The following is a 19,739-nucleotide window of genomic DNA, read 5'->3' on the forward strand; positions in this document are numbered from 1 at the left end:
AAGGGAGGCCACTATTTAAAAATGGGGACAGACATAAAAAAGAAAACCACCGTCCCATTTCACTTCTTCCTGCTTCCTCCAAAATATTAGAGAAACTGATGAAATTGAGAGTCACTAGTTACCTAGACAATAATAAACTTTGGAATAGTAATCAACATGGTTTTTGCGCAAAATGAAGCACAGAAACTGCAGTCATAGACTACACCCAAGAAATAATTAAAAATTTGGAGAAAAACAAAAGTGTGATAGGAAGCAATTTAGATCTATCTAAAGCTTTCAATACCTGTCATGAAATGCTCCTTGAAAAGCTGGAAGCAGCAGGTATTAGAGGAAGAGTTAAAATGTGGTTTGAGTCATATCTCATAAACAGATCTCAGAATGTAGAGCTCACCATCGTAAATACAAATCAAAAAATAAGGTTAGTTTCAGAAACAAAAGAAGTTTTTTAGGAGTACCCCAGGGCAGCATCTTAGAGCCACTACTCTTCCTCATATATGTCAATGATTTACAGTTACAATATGATACAGCCAAAATTGTACTATATGCAGATGACACAAGTCTGATAGTGAGTGACTTTAAAAACTTGTTACAGTCAACTACTGACAAAATTGTGAAAAGTATTGAGACTTGTTTCAATGCAAATAAACTTATACTCAATGCAAAGAAAACAAATTACACACAGATTGGTAAAAAGATTCAGGATGAAGACATTAATCTAGAACTGGATGACAGACTAATAGAGAGAGTGCATTTTGCAAAAGTGTTAGGAATGCATATAGATGAAGCTATGAATTGGAAACACCATGTAAAATTTCTTATACACAGACTTAACTCAGCCTGCTTTGCACTGAGAGTTATTGCAAATATTTGCACTCTAGAAGGCATCAGAATGGCATACTTCAGATACTTTCATTCTGTTGCCTCGTTTGGAATACTGTTCTGGGCCAGTTCAAAATCTAATTTTAAAGACATTTTAATTTTACAAAAAGGGCTGTTCGAATAATTAGCCACAAGCTCACTGCAGACCTCTTTTCAAAAAGTTAGGAATACTTACTCTGCCATCAGTCTATATACTTAAACGTGTACTCTTAACCAAAGCTAATCTAAGCAATCGCCACACAAATGCAGACTGTCACAACTATAACACAAGGAACAAGAATGATCTCCACATAGAACAAGTAAGAAGAACACGAATTCAGAAGCATGTAAGCCACATGGGCATCAAGCTCTATAATGCACTGCCTCAGTACATTAAAGATTTAGAGAACAATACAAATTTTAAATTGGAACTTAGAAAATTTTTTATTTATAAATGGTGCTACTCAATAAATGAATATCTTGAAGACCAAGAAAATGAATTTACAAACTAACCTCCAAAATTTTCTATCTTCATTTGTTTCAGCTTTTATTATACTTTACAATCTATAGTACTAGTTATATATTGTTACTGAGAAACAAATTACTATAAACCATTTTTGTGGAGAGAAACTGTAAGTTTGCTGTCGTTTATTAGAGACAATTTCATTTTGTGCATTCTATATTCTAATTTCTGAGTATGACAAATCCAATTGTAGACAATTTCATTTTGTATATTCTATATTGTTAATTTCTTTTTATGACAAGTCCAATATTGTTTGTACAATGACACGGATGCTAAATAAATAAATAAATAAGTAATTGTTGAGCTTTTGCACAAGGTTCTTAATCAGAACTAAAAAAAAAAAAACCATACGTGCACAGCTACACTGCTCCCACCAGATACATTGTTTCCGTGCTGTAGCTCAACTGGACATATTTGGGCTACAGTGGTGGCACAATGTACCTGACAGGGACAGTGTACCTGTGCAAATGTATGTGTATGTTTTTGTTAGTTAGTTCTCATTAAGAACACTGCTCAAAATGTCATGATACACATTCAATATGTCATTCTTGAGCTGTGAATGTCACTTCTAGCTGTATTGGGATACTTGGCTTGACCATTACCGAAACACATTTTTGCTAGTCACTTCTTGAGATTCACAACAAAACTCTTAACATAACGAGTGTAATGACATACCAACACAAGAGCAGTTCATGAAAACTACTATTTTGTCCTTATTAGATAACAGCATTGTGATCATTTCTTTTTCCCCAAGTACCTGCATAATACACTGGTCAAAAAACATTTCATAGAGTGAAGTGCAAATTTAGTAGTGCAAGAACCAATACTTCATTCACATAGGCAGTACAACGTGTCCTCCCGTTGTCTGCATCAAAAGCTGGTACACATAAAATGGGCAAGAATTTATGTACACTTGACACATGCCCAGTGAGTTCAGTCTATTTTCATGCATAAAGTTTTGCAATGCATTCTGTTGGTGACAACATTTCTATGTGAAGAGAAAGTGGATAGCATTAGTGAGTGTAAGTAAACCAAAACTGAGTACAACAGACAAATATGAACTACATTCCATATTACTTAACAAAAGAAGTGTAATTAACTGAAGTGTAACATTCATGTATTCCAATATACGTACTGTGCTATCAGAAATGACAACACAAATTAAGTAATAAAACAATAAAGTTCTAATTTACCTAGGAAATATTTTTGGCATTCAAGTGCAGTTTCTAAATTTCCCAAGGCAAGATGGGCCAAACCAAGGTTGCAGTATGCACGTCCCATGTTCATCTTGTCTTGTAAGTCTTTGGCAAGTGCTAGATCCTGATCGTAGTAACGAACTGCTTCACGATAATTACCCAAACAGTAATGGGCATATCCCAGGAAGTGACATGCTTTGGATTCCCCTTCGATATCATGTAATTCCTGGACAGAAAACATCAAAATAGCTGTGTTATTACTGCTTAATGAAGTTCCATTGCATACTTGTGTAAACACTAAAGAGAAAATATAGTAAAGAATGAGATATTCTTTATGACAATAAAATTACAGCACACATATTGTGTATAATTTAAATGGAATGAAAAAATTCTCAATGCAGGAAGCCAGCATTATATGAAAAAATGATAATGTTGAGCTTGCTGTGTATAATTAATGTGACAGATTATATAAATTCTAGACATGGTTTTGTGTACGTCTTCCTCATTTACCAGTAAAATCTACACCACCTTAGGTTATTCTATTAGGTTTGTGCTGTAAATAGAGTTCTTATGGTGAAAGATCTGTGACATGTTCTAGTTACAGTGAGTATCATTCATTATATTAAATTAACATGCTACATTATATTTATCTCTGTTGCACAATTTTCTACTTAAATATTCAAACAAAAAGCACTGTTGCGATACTTATATTGCTTTCTTTGCTTGTTCAATTTGTCATATTGTATTTACACATGATGGCCTTAAATTCATGTTATTTTTTCTCTGTTTACACTAATGTGGTGCTTTGAGGAAACTCTGGTTAGATGATATAACTAGACATGGCATAGTGAATGCCAGGATAATGTAGAAAATCTAAGGAAAATACTTGTTATACTGGCTATATATCATTCCTCTGTCATATTTAAGACTTTTAAGTTTAATATATGAGATAATTGATTGTTGAAAATCAACAGGCCTCGTCAGTTGGTTTGTAGGCTAGAGCTAGTGTGTGGGCTGTTAGTACTCTCTGGTAGTTGCTAAGCAGGAATGTCACTATTTTGTGACAGTTTTAGAGACTGTGCCAATCTCAGGCCCAAGTAACAGAAATGGCCACTTGGGGTGCCAAGCCTTAGAAGTCTTACCAAGGATCCAAGGAAAGGTAATTAATGTGCGAGGAAATGGGGCAGAGTGGGAAACGGCAAATGATATGTGGCTCGTGTGGAAAAATGTTTTTGAACTGACCATATGTAGAGATAAACAAAATCTAAAGCAAGCCTATATGAGGTCCATTAATCTGTCATATTTTATTTTAGTCGCTAATTAACACAGCTGCATATGTGCATGCTAAAATGCTGAACACATGGTTGGATTTAGAAGAATGTTCCATTGCAGTAATATGCAGTTTTAAGTGTACTTTTTAAGTTTACATATGTACTTAGTGCAGCTGAATACTAAGTGTAAACTGACAGTGACAAAAATTTGTCAGTGCCTATAGCTTCAATTCAAAGTATAGCGTTTAAGAGCATATGATGCAGACCACTGAAAGGAAGATAAGTGTTGCAAGTCTTGAGGTGCAATGAACACTTTACCTGAGAAAGCATTAGGTAATTCTCATAGAAGGGCACAGCCTGAGCAAATTCGCCTCTCGACGACAAGCAGTTGGCTAGGTTTAACAGAGCACAAGCTTCACCTGCAGTGTCTTTAAGCTCACGGGCTGTATTGAGATGAGCACGATAATGAAGTAGTGCCATTTCGTGTGCACCCAAAGCTTGGTAAGCAACTGCCAGGTTTCCATGTGTTGACGCTTCTGAACTGCGGTCGTTCACTTCTTTCGATATTGTCAGCTCCTGTTTGTGGTACTTGATAGCCTACAGAAAATAGAACAGTTATGTAAGTACATTAATCTACAATTCATTAATTCAAATTTAAAAAACAGAAAAGCTACAGTATCAGTTCTGGAACTTCATTATGTAATAAAACTACATAAGTCTCTTCATAATCAATTGAATTAAAGTTTTATTAATTTCTGGTTTGTTATTAATGCGTTATATGCCTTATTATTTTATTTTACATTTATTGATGGGGTTATAAAGAGCAGGAAATGCATTTTAACAAAATAGTATATTATTTATTTGCTTCCAGTTTAATCAGTTTCATACCTGCTCATAGTATCCCATGGCACTGTACGCATTTCCAATGTTGCCATAAGCACGACCCATGCCAGCACGGTCATGCAGCTGTCTTGCAATGCTGAGATGAGCCTGGTGTAGTTTGAGAGCAGCATCATGTTCCCCCAGCAACTGGTAGACAATACCTAAATTCGAACATGCCCTCCCTTCTCCAACTTTATCTCGTGATGCAAGTGCCATATCCAACTGACGTTCATGCCAGCGTTTTGCCTGAATTATAAAAAACAAAATTAAAATACGTTTAAGAAACTTAAAAAAATACATTCACAGTTTAGTTGTTGCACTCATTCTTAGTAGAATCTAAACTTTGAGACTTCAAATACCACTGTGCCATTCTCCTATTTGGATTTCAAGAGTTTGTTTTATACTGAATTTGTATGAGCTGCCTTTAGCATAGGTAGCTTGCCAGGATAATAAATATTTGTAACAGAGTTAACTCCTGAGTGCTAGACCATGACAAACATGGATATTTATCTTTTAAGGAGAGCACTTACTTATTTTAAAATGCCAGTACATTATGTTATGAACAATGCTAAGAAAAGATCAACACAATCAAACATTATCTGGAAGACAAATAAAAAATTTAAATACTTCTCTTCAGAGTGCAGGCTAGCACAAATATTAATCAAGAAAGTAGAGAAAATGAAACAACTATATTTGAAAATTCTGGTCACTGGAGGAAATATCTCGAATATAAGTTGTGTATTTATACACACATAATTGTTAAATTTTGTTTACAGAACTTATCTCCAGTTGTGAAAAATTAACCTTGATGAATGTCAGCTTACTACTTTTGTATTTAAAATAATTCTGCAGCTTCTATTTTTGTTTTGATACAAAATATTGAGGAATAACAAATTTATAACTAAAACAAACCTGAGCATAATCTCCAGCACAGCGAGCTGCATGTCCAAGGCCAGCATAGGCACGAGCCTCAACAGCGCGGTCTCCAAGCTCCTGCGCAATGCGCAGCACATTTTCATGGAATGCTATCGCCTGGCCAAAGTTGCGTCGGTAGTGATGTGAAGAACCAAGATTGCTGTACGCACGTGCTTCTTCCACCTGCATATAACACTTTTCATTATGCACTTTTCACATATTACTACTATTACACTAAAATGGAAGGGAATAAGTACATTTCACAGCAGAAACAGATAAATATGCTACTACTTGCATATTATAAATATATTATTCTGTAGCTTATAACAAGGATACCGTGAAATCAAAAAACCTATGTACTGCATACATCCCTAAAAACCCATACGTGAAAGAAGCTAATGATATTCTTGCTTACAAAAAAGTTATGGTGTTATTAAAAACAATTTACTTGAGAGGGCACCTGATATTTTTTTTAATGTAAAGCAAGATAAAGAGTTTCGGAATAAATAACTATGAGGATTCTGAGTAACAGATTAGGTCAACAACAGTAAATACATGTGTGCTTATGTTACACTTCTAGTCACTAAGATATAATCCATGAGTTTCAGATTTCATTGGGAAAATTATTGTTTCCAAACAGCTGTCATAGTCATTCTAAAAATACAGAAGAAGGTAGTTAGAAAAATGTTCAAAGCTGGTTGCAATGAGCACTGTCATCCTCTCTTTATCAACTTAAAAATACTTACAATTATCAAACTCTACATTTATGTTGCACTATTTTATGTTAAGAGCAAACATCATCAGACACAAATAAAATTTTGACATTCCAAGGTACTGACTAAGAAGACATAGGTAGTCCCCACAAAATAATTAGTCTAAATATTTTAACAAATTCCCAATTCTAGTCATTCTGTGTCATTAAGCAACACAAACATTAAGGTTTACAGCTAATGTGCAAAGTATTATTATTTTTTGGCAGAATTGTACTGTAAAATAATAATAATAATAATAATAATAATAATAATCCCCGTGGAGGCCCGGGAAAAGAATAGGCCTCCGGTATGTTCTGCCAGTCGTAAAAGGCGACGAAAAGAACAAACCACTAATAGGGCTAACCCCCCTTTTAGTGTGATTAGTTGGTTCAGGACAGAACTAAAGAAGCCTCGGACAAGCGCCGTCATGGTCGGGGAAGACGCTTGAACCTTATGCCCGCCCACAATGGTAACGACACTGCTAGCCAACTGGAAAATGATTTAAATCCAAATAGGGGTGTTTTGCAGGATATGCTTCCTGCAACCACCCTAGAAGGAAAACAAAGACAGAGGATGAGATGGTCAGATGAAGTTAATCGACACCTCATGTTCTGTTATTACGAAGCAACAAACCTAGGAACCAACACAACTGGATACAGATCACAAGTATACACAACATTTATTACCAGATACCCAGAATTAAAATTTTTAACAGAACAACGACTAGCTGATCAGATCCGTGTAATAATAAAAAATAACAGGATACCCCAGTCAGAATTAGAAAACATCAAACAACAAGTACAACAAATACTGGAACAAAATAATGTGCAATCAGAAGAAGAAGAAAATACAGTAATGGACTCAAACATCCCAGAGCAAACAAACAAAGAACACCACGCACAAATTAAACAATCAGAGGAAAACGAAATCTTAAGACAGCCACCAGAACAAGCACAAATAGAACACGAAGTGACACAGATGTTAGATATAGAAGAAAAATTTCAGCTAACATATATAGAATACAAAGACACAAATACAGACATTAGACCATTCTTGCATAGACCACCAAATAACCCACAAGTCGAAACAACAATAAAAACTATCAACACAATCATACACAACAAAATAAATGAAAACACTACTATGGAAGAGTTACAACTACTGGTTTATATAGGAGCACTCACTACACTGAATATACACACTAGGCAGAGATCAGAACCAACCAACACACAGAAGAAACCCACAAAACCAGCATGGCAACACAGGCTACAGATCAAAATAGAAAAACTGAGAAGAGACATCGGACAGCTAACACAATTTATAAGAAATGAAATCTCGGAAAAAAAACGAAAAAGGTTAGGTAAAATCTCACAACAAGAAGCGACAGAGCAATTAGACGAAAAGAAGCAGAAATTACAAGCATTAGCCAAATGACTCAAAAGATACAAAAAAAGTGAAAATAGAAGGAAACAAAACCAAACATTCAACACAAACCAAAAGAAATTTTACTAGACAATAGATAACACACACATTAAAATAGACAATCCACCAAACATAACAGACATGGAACACTTCTGGAGCAACATATGGTCAAACCCGCTACAACATAACAGGCATGCACGATGGATACAAGCAGAAACAGACACATACAAGATGATACCACAAATGCCTGAAGTGATAATTTTGCAACATGAAGTCACCCAAGCAATTAATTCTACTCACAATTGGAAAGCCCCTGGAAATGATAAAATAGCAAATTTCTGGTTAAAGAAGTTCACCTCAACACATTCACATCTAACTAAATTATTTAACAGTTACATTGCAGACCCATACACATTCCCTGATACACTTACACACGGAATAACATATCTGAAACCTAAAGATCAAGCAGACACAGCAAACCCAGCTAAATATCGCCCCATAACATGCCTACCAACAATATACAAAATATTAACTTCAGTCATTAAACAGAAATTAATGACACATACAACACAGAACAAAATTATAAATGAAGAACAAAAAGGCTGTTGCAAAGGAGCACGAGGATGTAAAGAGCAACTGATAATAGATACTGAGGTGACATATCAAGCTAAAGCTAAACAAAGGTCGCTACACTACGCATACATTGTTTACCAAAAAGCTTTTGATAGTGTACCCCCCTCATGGTTACTACAAATATTGGAAATATACAAAGTAGATCGTAAATTGATACAGTTCCTAAACATAGTAATGAAAAATTGGAAAACCACACTTAATATCCAAACAAATTCAAATAATATCACATTACATCCAATACAGATTAAGCGTGGAATATACCAAGGAGACTCATTAAGTCCTTTCTGGTTCTGCCTTGCTCTGAACCCACTATCCAACATGCTAAATAATACAAATTATGGATACAATATTACTGGAACATACCCACACAAAATCACACATTTGCTATACATGGATGATCTAAAACTACTGGCAGCAACAAATCAACAACTCAACCAATTACTAAAGATAACAGAAGGATTCAGCAATGATATAAGTATGGCTTTTGGAACAGACAAATGTAAGAAAAATAGCATAGTCAAGGGAAAACACACTAAACAAGAAGATTACATATTGGATAACCACAGCGACTGCATAGAAGCGATGGAAAAAACAGATGCCTATAAATATCTAGGATACAGACAAAAAATAGGAATAGATAATACAAATACTAAAGAAGAACTAAAAGAAAAATATAGACAAAGACTAACAAAAATACTGAAAACAGAATTGACAGCAAGAAACAAGACAAAAGCTATAAATACTTATGCCATACCAATATTGACCTACTCATTTGGAGTAGTGAAATGGAGTAACACAGACCTAGAAGCACTCAATACACTTACACGATCACAATACCACAAATATAGAATACATCACATACATTCAGCAACAGAAAGATTCACATTAAGCAGAAAGGAAGGAGGAAGGGGATTTATCGACATAAAAATCCTACATTATGGACAGGTAGACAATTTAAGAAAATTCTTTCTAGAACGAGCAGAAACAAGCAAAATACACAAGGCAATCACTCATATAAATACATCGGCTACACCACTGCAATTTCATAACCACTTCTACAACCCTTTAGATCACATAACATCAACAGATACGAAGAAAGTAAATTGGAAAAAGAAAACACTTCATGGCAAGCACCCGTATCATCTAACACAGCCACACATCGATCAAGACGCATCCAACACATGGCTAAGAAAAGGCAATATATACAGTGAGACAGAAGGATTCATGATTGCAATACAGGATCAAACAATAAACACCAGGTATTACAGCAAGCATATTATTAAAGAGCCCAATACCACAACGGATAAATGCAGACTTTGTAAACAACAAATAGAAACAGTAGATCACATCACAGGCGGATGTACAATACTAGCAAATACAGAATACCCCAGAAGACATGACAATGTCGCAAAAATAATACATCAACAGCTTGCCTTACAACATAAACTTTTAAAACAATACGTTCCTACATACAAGTATACACCACAAAATATACTGGAGAATGACGAATACAAATTATACTGGAACAGAACCATTATAACAGATAAAACAACGCCACATAACAAACCTGACATCATACTCACCAATAAAAAGAAGAAATTAACACAACTAATCGAAATATCCATACCCAATACAACAAATATACAAAAGAAAACAGGAGAAAAAATTGAAAAATACATCCAACTGGCTGAGGAAGTCAAAGACATGTGGCATCAGGATAAAGTTGACATCATACCAATTATACTATCAACTACAGGAGTCATACCACACAATATCCACCAGTACATCAATGCAATACAGCTACATCCAAACATATATATACAACTACAGAAATCCGTAATTATTGATACATTTTCAATTACCCGAAAGTTCCTAAATGCAATATAACACATACCGTACAGTTAAAAGGAAGTGACGCTTGATCAAGGTCCGCGTCACTCCATTTTCAACCGGACTTAACATCTGAGAAAGTGAAGATAATAATAATAATAATAATAATAAACCCCGTGGAGGCCCGGGAAAAGAATAGACCTTCTGTATGTTCTGCCAGTCGTAAAAGGCGACGAAAAGAACATACCACTAATAGGGCTAACCCCCCTTTTAGTGTGATTAGTTGGTTCAGGACAGAACTAAAGAAGCCTTGGACAAGCGCCGTCATGGTCGGGGACGACGTTTGAACCCTATGCCCGCCCACAATGGTAACGACACTGCTAGCCAACTGGAAAATGATTTAAATCCAAATAGAGGTGTTTTGCAGGATATGCTTCCTGCAACCACCCTAGAAGGAAAACAAAGACAGAGGATGAGATGGTCAGATGAAGTTAATCGACACCTCATGTTCTGTTATTACCAAGCAGCAAACCTAGGAAACAACACAACTGGATACAGATCACAAGTATACACAACATTTATTATCAGATACCCAGAATAAAAATTTTTAACAGAACGACTAGCTGATCAGATCCCTGTAATAATCAAAATAACAGGATACCCCAATCAGAATCAGAAAATATCAAACAACAAGTACGACAAATACTGAAACAAAATAATGTGCAATCAGAAGAAGAAGAAAATACAGTAATGGACTCAAACAACCCAGAGCAAACAAACAAAGAACAACACGCATCAATTAAACAATCAGAGGAAAATGAAATCTTAAGACAGCCACCAGAACAAGCACAAATAGAACTTGAAGTAACACACATGTTAGATATAGAAGAAAAATTTCAGCTGACATATACAGAATACAAATACACAAATACAGACATTAGACCATTCTTGCATAGACTGCCAAATAACCCACAAGTCGAAACAACAATAAAAACTATCAACACAATCATACACAACAAAATAAATGAAAACACTACTATGGAAGAGTTACAACTACTGGTTTATATAGCAGCACTCACTACACTAAATATACACACTAGGCAGAGATCAGAACCAACCAACACGCAGAAGAAACCCACAAAACCAGCATGGCAACACAGGCTACAGATCAGAATAGAAAAACTGAGAAAAGACATCGGACAGCTAACACAATTTATAAGAAATGAAATGTCAGAAAAAAACCAAAAAGGTTAGGTAAAATCTCACAACAAGAAGCGACATAGCAATTAGACGAAAAGAAGCAGAAATTACAAGCATTAGCCAAACGACTCAGAAGATACAAAAAAAGTGAAAACAGAAGGAAACAAAACCAAACATTCAACACAAACCAAAAGAAATTTTACTAGACAATAGATAAGACACACATTAAAATAGACAATCCACCAAACGTAACAGACATGGAACACTTCTCGAGCAACATATGGTCAAACCAGGTACAACATAACAGGCATGCATGGTGGATACAAGCAGAAACAGATACATACAAGATGATACCATAAATGCCTGAAGTGATCGTTTTGCAACATGAAGTCACCCAAGCAATTAATTCTACTCACAATTGGAAAGCCCCTGGAAAAGATAAAATAGCAAATTTCTGGCTAAAGAAGTTCACCTCAACACATTCACATCTAACTAAATTATTTAACATAATATATAAAAACAAAGATGAGGTGACTTACCGAACAAAAGCGCTGGCAGGTCGATAGACACACAAACAAACACAAACATACACACAAAATTCAAGCTTTCGCAACAAACTGTTGCCTCATCAGGAAAGAGGGAAGGAGAGGGGAAGACGAAAGGAAGTGGGTTTTAAAGGAGAGGGTAAGGAGTCATTCCAATCCCGGGAGCGGAAAGACTTACCTTAGGGGGAAAAAAGGACAGGTATACACTCGCACACACGCACATATCCATCCACACATACAGACACAAGCAGACATATTTAAAGACAAAGAGTTTGGGCAGAGATGTCAGTCGAGGCAGAAGTGTAGAGGCAAAGAAGTTGTTGAAAGACAGGTGAGGCATGAGTGGCGGCAACTTGAAATTAGCGGAGATTGAGGCCTGGCGGATGACGAGAAGAGAGGATATACTGAAGGGCAAGTTCCCATCTCCGGAGTTCGGATAGGTTGGTGTTGGTGGGAAGTATCCAGATAACCCGGACGGTGTAACACTGTGCCAAGATGTGATGGCCGTGCACCAAGGCATGTTTAGCCACAGGGTGATCCTCATTACCAACAAACACTGTCTGCCTGTGTCCATTCATGCGAATGGACAGTTTGTTGCTGGTCATTCCCACATAGAATGCGTCACAGTGTAGGCAGGTCAGTTGGTAAATCACGTGGGTGCTTTCACACGTGGCTCTGCCTTTGATCGTGTACACCTTCCGGGTTACAGGACTGGAGTAGGTGGTGGTGGGAGGGTGCATGGGACAGGTTTTGCATCGGGGGCGGTTACAAGGATAGGAGCCAGAGGGTAAGGAAGGTGGTTTGGGGATTTCATAGGGATGAACTAACAGGTTACGAAGGTTAGGTGGACGGCGGAAAGACACTCTTGGTAGAGTGGGGAGGATTTCATGAAGGATGAATCTCATTTCAGGGCAGGATTTGAGGAAGTCGTATCCCTGCTGGAGAGCCACATTCAGAGTCTGGTCCAGTCCCGGAAAGTATCCTGTCACAAGTGGGGCACTTTTGTGGTTCTTCTGTGGGGGATTCTGGGTTTGAGGGGACGAGGAAGTGGCTCTGGTTATTTGCTTCTGTACCAGGTCGGGAGGGTAGTTGCGGGATGCAAAAGCTGTTTTCAGGTTGTTGGTGTAATGATTCAGGGATTCCGGACTGGAGCAGATTCGTTTGCCACGAAGACCTAGGCTGTAGGGAAGGGACCGTTTGATGTGGAATGGGTGGCAGCTGTCATAATGGAGGTACTGTTGCTTGTTGGTGGGTTTGATGTGGACGGACGTGTGAAGTTGGCCATTGGACAGGTGGAGGTCAACGTCAAGGAAAGTGGCATGGGATTTGGAGTAGGACCAGGTGAAACTGATGGAACCAAAGGAGTTGAGGTTGGAGAGGAAATTCTGGAGTTCTTCTTCACTGTGAGTCCAGATCATGAAGATGTCATCAATAAATCTGTACCAAACTTTGGGTTGGCAGACTTGGGTAACCAAGAAGGCTTCCTCTAAGCGACCCATGAATAGGTTGGCGTACGAGGGGGCCATCCTGGTACCCATGGCTGTTCCCTTTAATTGTTGGTATGTCTGGCCTTCAAAAGTGAAGAAGTTGTGGGTCAGGATGAAGCTGGCTAAGGTGATGAGGAAAGAGGTTTTAGGTAGGGTGGCAGGTGATCGGCGTGAAAGGAAATGCTCCATCGCAGCGAGGCCCTGGACGTGCGGAATATTTGTGTATAAGGACGTGGCATCAATGGTTACAAGGATGGTTTCCGGGGGTAACAGATTGGGTAAGGATTCCAGGCGTTCAAGGAAGTGGTTGGTGTCCTTGATGAAGGATGGGAGACTGCATGTAATGGGTTGAAGGTGTTGATCTACGTAGGCAGAGATACGTTCTGTGGGGGCTTGGTAACCAGCTACAATGGGGCGGCCGGGATGATTGGGTTTGTGGATTTTAGGAAGAAGGTAGAAGGTAGGGGTGCGGGGTGTCGGTGGGGTCAGGAGGTTGATGGAGTCAGGTGAAAGGTTTTGCAGGGGGCCTAAGGTTCTGAGGATTCCTTGAAGCTCCGCCTGGACATCGGGAATGGGGTTACCTTGGCAAACTTTGTATGTGGTGTTGTCTGAAAGCTGACGCAGTCCCTCAGCCACATACTCCCGACGATCAAGTACCACGGTCGTGGAACCCTTGTCCGCCGGAAGAATGACGATGGATCGGTCAGCCTTCAGATCACGGATAGCCTGGGCTTCAGCAGTGGTGATGTTGGGTGTAGGATTAAGGTTTTTTAAGAAGGATTGAGATGCAAGACTGGAAGTCAGAAATTCCTGGAAGGTTTGGAGAGGGTGATTTTGAGGAAGAGGAGGTGGGTCTCGCTGTGACGGAGGACGGAACTGTTCCAGGCAGGGTTCAATTTGGATGGTGTCTTGAGGAGTCGGATCATTAGGAGTAGGATTAGGATCATTTTTCTTCGTGGCAAAGTGATACTTCCAGCAGAGAGTACGAGTGTAGGACAGTAAATCTTTGACGAGGGCTGTTTGGTTGAATCTGGGAGTGGGGCTGAAGGTGAGGCCTTTGGATAGGACAGAGGTTTCGGATTGGGAGAGAGGTTTGGAGGAAAGGTTAACTACTGAATTAGGGTGTTGTGGTTTCAGATTGTGTTGATCGGAATTTTGAGGTTTTGGAGGGAGTGGAGCTGGAAGTGGGAGATTGAGTAGATGGGAGAGACTGGGTTTGTGTGAGGTTTGCTGGAAAGGTTGTGAAGGGTGAGTGAGTTGCCTTTCCGGAGGTGGGAAACCAGGAGATTGGATAGTTTTTTGAGGCCAACCGTAAATTAGAACAGCATGCCACCCTCCACCTCAAAAAACTATCCAATCTCCTGGTTTCCCACCTCCGGAAAGGCAACTCACTCACCCTTCACAACCTTTCCAGCAAACCTCAACCTCCTCTCATTGCACACAATTGGTTTATCCCTATGAAATCCCCAAACCACCTTCCCTACCCTCTGGCTCCTACCCTTGTAACCGCCCCCGGTGTGAAACCCGTCGCATGCACCCTCCCACCACCACCTACTCCAGTCTAACCCGGAAGGTGTACACGATCAGAGCCACATGTGAAAGCACCCACGTGATTTACCAACTGACCTGCCTACACTGTGACGCTTTCTATGTGGGAATGACCAGCAACAAACTGTCCATTAGCATGAATGGACACAGGCAGACAGTTTTTGTTTGTAATGAGGATCAGCCTGTGGCTAAACATGCCTTGGTGCACGGCCAGCACATCTTGGCACAATGTTACACCGTCCGGGTTATCTGGATACTTCCCACTAACACCAACCTATCCGAACTCCGGAGATGGGAACTTGCCCTTCAATATATCCTCTCTTCCCGTTATCCACCAGGCCTCAATCTCCACTAATTTCAAGTTGCCGCCACTCATACCTCACCTGTCATTCAACAACATCTTTGCCTCTGCACTTCCGCCTCGACTGACATCTCTGCCCAAACTCTTTGCCTTTAAATATGTCTGCTCGTGTCTGTATATGTATAGACGGATATGTGTGTGTGTGCGCGTGAGTGTATACCTGTCCTTTTTTCCCCCTAAGGTAAGTCTTTCCCCTCCCGGGATTGGAATGACTCCTTACCCTCTCCCTTAAAACCCACATCCTTTCATCTTTCCCTCTCCTTCCCTCTTTCCTGACGAAGCAATCGTGGGTTGCGAAAGCTTGAAATTTTGTGTGTGTGTTTTTTTTTATTGTGCCTATCTACCAGCGCTTTCACATTTGGTAAGTCATGGAATCTTTGTTTTTAATATATTTTTCCCATGTGGAATGTTTCTTTCTATTTTATTTACTACTTGTGGACAGGTAGACAATTTAAGAAAATTCTTTCTAGAACGAGCAGAAACTAGCAAAATACACAAAGCAATCACTCATATAAATACATTGGCTACACCACTGCAATTTCATAACCACTTCTACAACCCTTTAGATTACATAACATCAACAGATACGAAGAAAGTAAATTGGAAAAAGAAAACACTACATGGCAAGCACCCGTATCATCTACCACAGCCACACATTGATCAAGACGCATCCAACACATGGCTAAGAAAAGGCAATATATACAGTGAGATGGAAGGATTCATGATTGCAAGAAAGCATATTATTAAAGATCCCAATACCACAACAGATAAATGCAGACTTTGCAAACAACAAATAGAAACAGTAGATCACATCACAGGCGGATGTACAATACTAGCAAATACAGAATACCCCAGAAGACATGACAATGTAGCAAAAATAATACATCAACAACTTGCCATACAACATAAACTAATAAAACAACACTTTCCCACATACAAGTATGCACCACAAAATGTACTGGAGAATGATGAATACAAATCATACTGGAACAGAACCATTATAACAGATCAAACAACACCACATAACAAACCTGACATCATACTCACCAATAAAAAGAAGAAATTAACACAACTAATCGAAATATCCATACCCAATACAACAAATATACAGAAGAAAACAGGATAAAAAATTGAAAAATACATCCAACTAGTGGAGGGAGTCAAGGACATGTGGCATCAGGATAAAGTTGACATTATACCAATCATATTATCAACTACAGGAGTCATACCACACAATATCCACCAGTACATCAATGGAATACAGCTACATCCAAACTTATATATACAACTACAGAAATCCGTAATTATTGATACATGTTCAATTACCCGAAAGTTACTAAATGCAATATAACATATATCGTACAGTTAAAAGGAAGTCACGCTTGATCAAGGTCCGCGTCACTTTCCATTTTTGACCAGACATAACGTCTGAGAAAAGAAAGAAAGACTAATAATAATAATTTAATGATGAAGCCTATTTTGCTTTGCTGGTCAGTGGCAAATGAAGAGCTGAATTGAATATGACTATTATCATAAAATGTTTTGGACATTCATATCCATTACAGTGATATGGTACGAGTGTCCAGTAAGTTTCAAAATAAGTGACAACAGCTGCAAAACCTTTCAGTCTTTTTGTCTTTCACTGTGATGCAAAACATTTTATCTTGAGAGTAGAACTTCTAACCCATAATGTCTTGGTCTTGCACAAAAACATTGTGGCCTTTTTTCCTGTTCCCATTATGCATTTCATTCTCTCAATTTTCTCTCACAAAACATTTTATCAAATTACTAAAGAGTTAATGCAATTTACGTGGTATGCTGTAGCATTAAAACACCTTATAGCAGGTGATATAATCCAAAAAATGTAATATATAATGGGGGAAAACATCAGTAGCTAGTTGTGGTAAAACTTTCAAGACACATGTTTATGTAAAGTAAAGAAAGAGTTCAGCTACAAAGTGGACCTACAAAGACAACAATATTGGACTAGATATCACATTGGGACTACTTTCTCTCAGGCACATATTAAAATTTCAATTTCATTGCCCATTTTATTACTAGATAACATAACTAAAAAGAACAGTCACAGAGTAAGCAACACAATATCAAACCTGATTTCCTAGACGCCTTGCAAGCCTTAGGTGCTGTGTATGACAGTCAACAGCACTCTCAAATTCCCCCATTGCCAAGTACACTGCACCGACATTTCCAATTTCTCGTGCTTCTTGCAGTCGATCACCCATTTGCTTGACTAGTTGCACACACTGCTTGTGTGATGCCAATGCATTTGGGTAGTCTCCTATTGCAGTGTACACATGACCTGCAAAGAGAATAATGTTAATTAATATCCATGTTTGTCTCAAAATACCCACTTAAGCTGTTAGTGGAAACAGCTACTGCATTATCCTTGCATAATTCTGACATTCATGGTGTTATACAAATCTAATTGTTAATGCAAATGTAATAAAGAAACATGAGGGGGGCCACATTATGAGATGGACTGAGGGTCTGAATCAAAAAGGGCAAGAGTAAAAGAAAAAACATAAAAAGAGAGATAAACTACATGTGGTTTGAAAGATTGGAAATACATTCATGATTCTTTCCTTCTCAAGGTGTTAAAAGTGATAAATATACTTTTAAATAAATTCACATCCTTTCGTCTTTCCCTCTCCTTCCCTCTTTCCTGATGAAGCAACCGTTGGTTGCGAAAGATTGAATTTTGTGTGTGTGTTTGTGTTTGTTTGTGTGTCGATCAACATACCAACACTTTCATTTGGCAAGTTACATAATCTTTGTTTTTGGATATATTTAAATAAATTCAAATATAAATGAGGCATATTCACCAAAAGTAGGAAACACAATGAAGCTAAGGGGGGAAAAGAAACAGCCTGCTTTATACACTACTTTTTCATTTTATGATTTGCTTTCTCTTCACAGGATTTTCACTATTTCACCAATGTAATGTTTTCTAATTTGATTGTCTTCAACCAGCATACCACTAATATATTCTCTTCTCTTTATATCATCTTCATACCCACAGTTTAGCTCTGTACCTCACAACACCCTGGCCACCTCTTCCACATTTCTGTTGGATTTATTGACTTTCTGTCAGAACCAAGCAAGGTGGCATAATGGGTAAAGCACTGGACCCATGTCCAGAAATAGTAGGATCTGAATTGCTGTGCAGCAACTCAGATGTACGTTTTCGTAAGTTTTATAAATTGCTTAATATGACTGATGAGATAATTCATTTGAGAAAGACATGGATGACTTCATCCCAAACCTTTGTCCAATTTGAGTTTTTGCTCTATCTCTAACGATCATTTGGCCAACAGAAAATTAAATCCTAGTCTACCTTTCTAGCACAGCTTTCTAACACTGGGCACATACTCACTGGTCATCTTCTACAGCCAGTTCCTACACATCTACATCTGATCTGGCTCCATAAGCCACATTTTGACATGCTTTACTGGCTAAAATACTTTTACACTACAATATCTTTTTCATTCTAGATACAATAACAGCTTTGTTTGACAGTTTTTGATTAACGTCAAACATGACCAGAACTCCTACATGTGAAACAGATGACCAGCAAAACACCTAGTCTGCTTTACAGCAGTTTTTGTGTAGAAAAAGAAACTGCTTACTAAAATGTGAGATGTTATAGTATGGAAACTGGACACTTCAAGCAAAAATGTTACCAATATTTCATTAATTACTAGATACAAGAACTTAAAATACTAGAGGCATAAATGTGACACCATGAAGTAAGCCTGCCATAGCAAATTCTTTTTTATCTTGATTTGTAAGCTTTGAATATCAACTAAATATGCAGAAAAATCTTATAATGAACCAAAAGATCAAAAAGTGTTAAAAGTTAGAACAACTAACCTTAATGCATGAATTAAGTAGAATCCATCCTTTCTCTCGCCTTTTATTACCAGTTTAAAATACTGAAGTGGTAACAAAAAGAAAGTGCTAACTCATAAGAGCATATTCTCAAATACTGCACGTTAGTATGTTTGGTTAAATTCAAAGGCAAGACATTACATACAATAAGACTCAACCATTTGTATAGTAGACACTGGTTTCTAGTGGAACATTTGGAACTACCAGTTACTAACATGTGGTGTAATTGGAAACACGACATATACTGTGATCAGACTAATCCTTATTAAACTGACGGTTGATACTTTCTTCCCTCGACTCCTCCAGTTCTCAACTGAACCATATGATTATGATGAGTACAAGGACACAACCAGTGAGAGGCAGAGGAGGACTTCCACTACACAGCCCTTACTCTTTTTTTTCCCCCA

At 37.9% G+C, this 19,739-nt stretch overlaps 1 protein-coding gene across 1 annotated transcript in view; it reads right to left on the minus strand.

Annotated features, from left to right (window-relative positions):
• The window catches only part of LOC126419690 (tetratricopeptide repeat protein 28), a 183,604-nt gene that overhangs the window by 72,406 nt on the left and 91,459 nt on the right, over positions 1 to 19,739 (minus strand). The window contains exons 6-10 of the mRNA XM_050086874.1: positions 17,535 to 17,743; positions 5,643 to 5,828; positions 4,737 to 4,976; positions 4,167 to 4,445; positions 2,575 to 2,803 (exon numbers count right to left, since the gene is read on the minus strand). Of these exons, the coding sequence (XP_049942831.1) occupies positions 2,575 to 2,803; positions 4,167 to 4,445; positions 4,737 to 4,976; positions 5,643 to 5,828; positions 17,535 to 17,743 (1,143 nt within the window). The remainder of the gene's footprint in view (positions 1 to 2,574; positions 2,804 to 4,166; positions 4,446 to 4,736; positions 4,977 to 5,642; positions 5,829 to 17,534; positions 17,744 to 19,739) is intronic.

The sequence above is a fragment of the Schistocerca serialis genome, chromosome 9 (assembly GCF_023864345.2).
Source record: "Schistocerca serialis cubense isolate TAMUIC-IGC-003099 chromosome 9, iqSchSeri2.2, whole genome shotgun sequence".
NCBI classification, from domain to species: Eukaryota; Metazoa; Arthropoda; class Insecta; order Orthoptera; family Acrididae; genus Schistocerca; species Schistocerca serialis.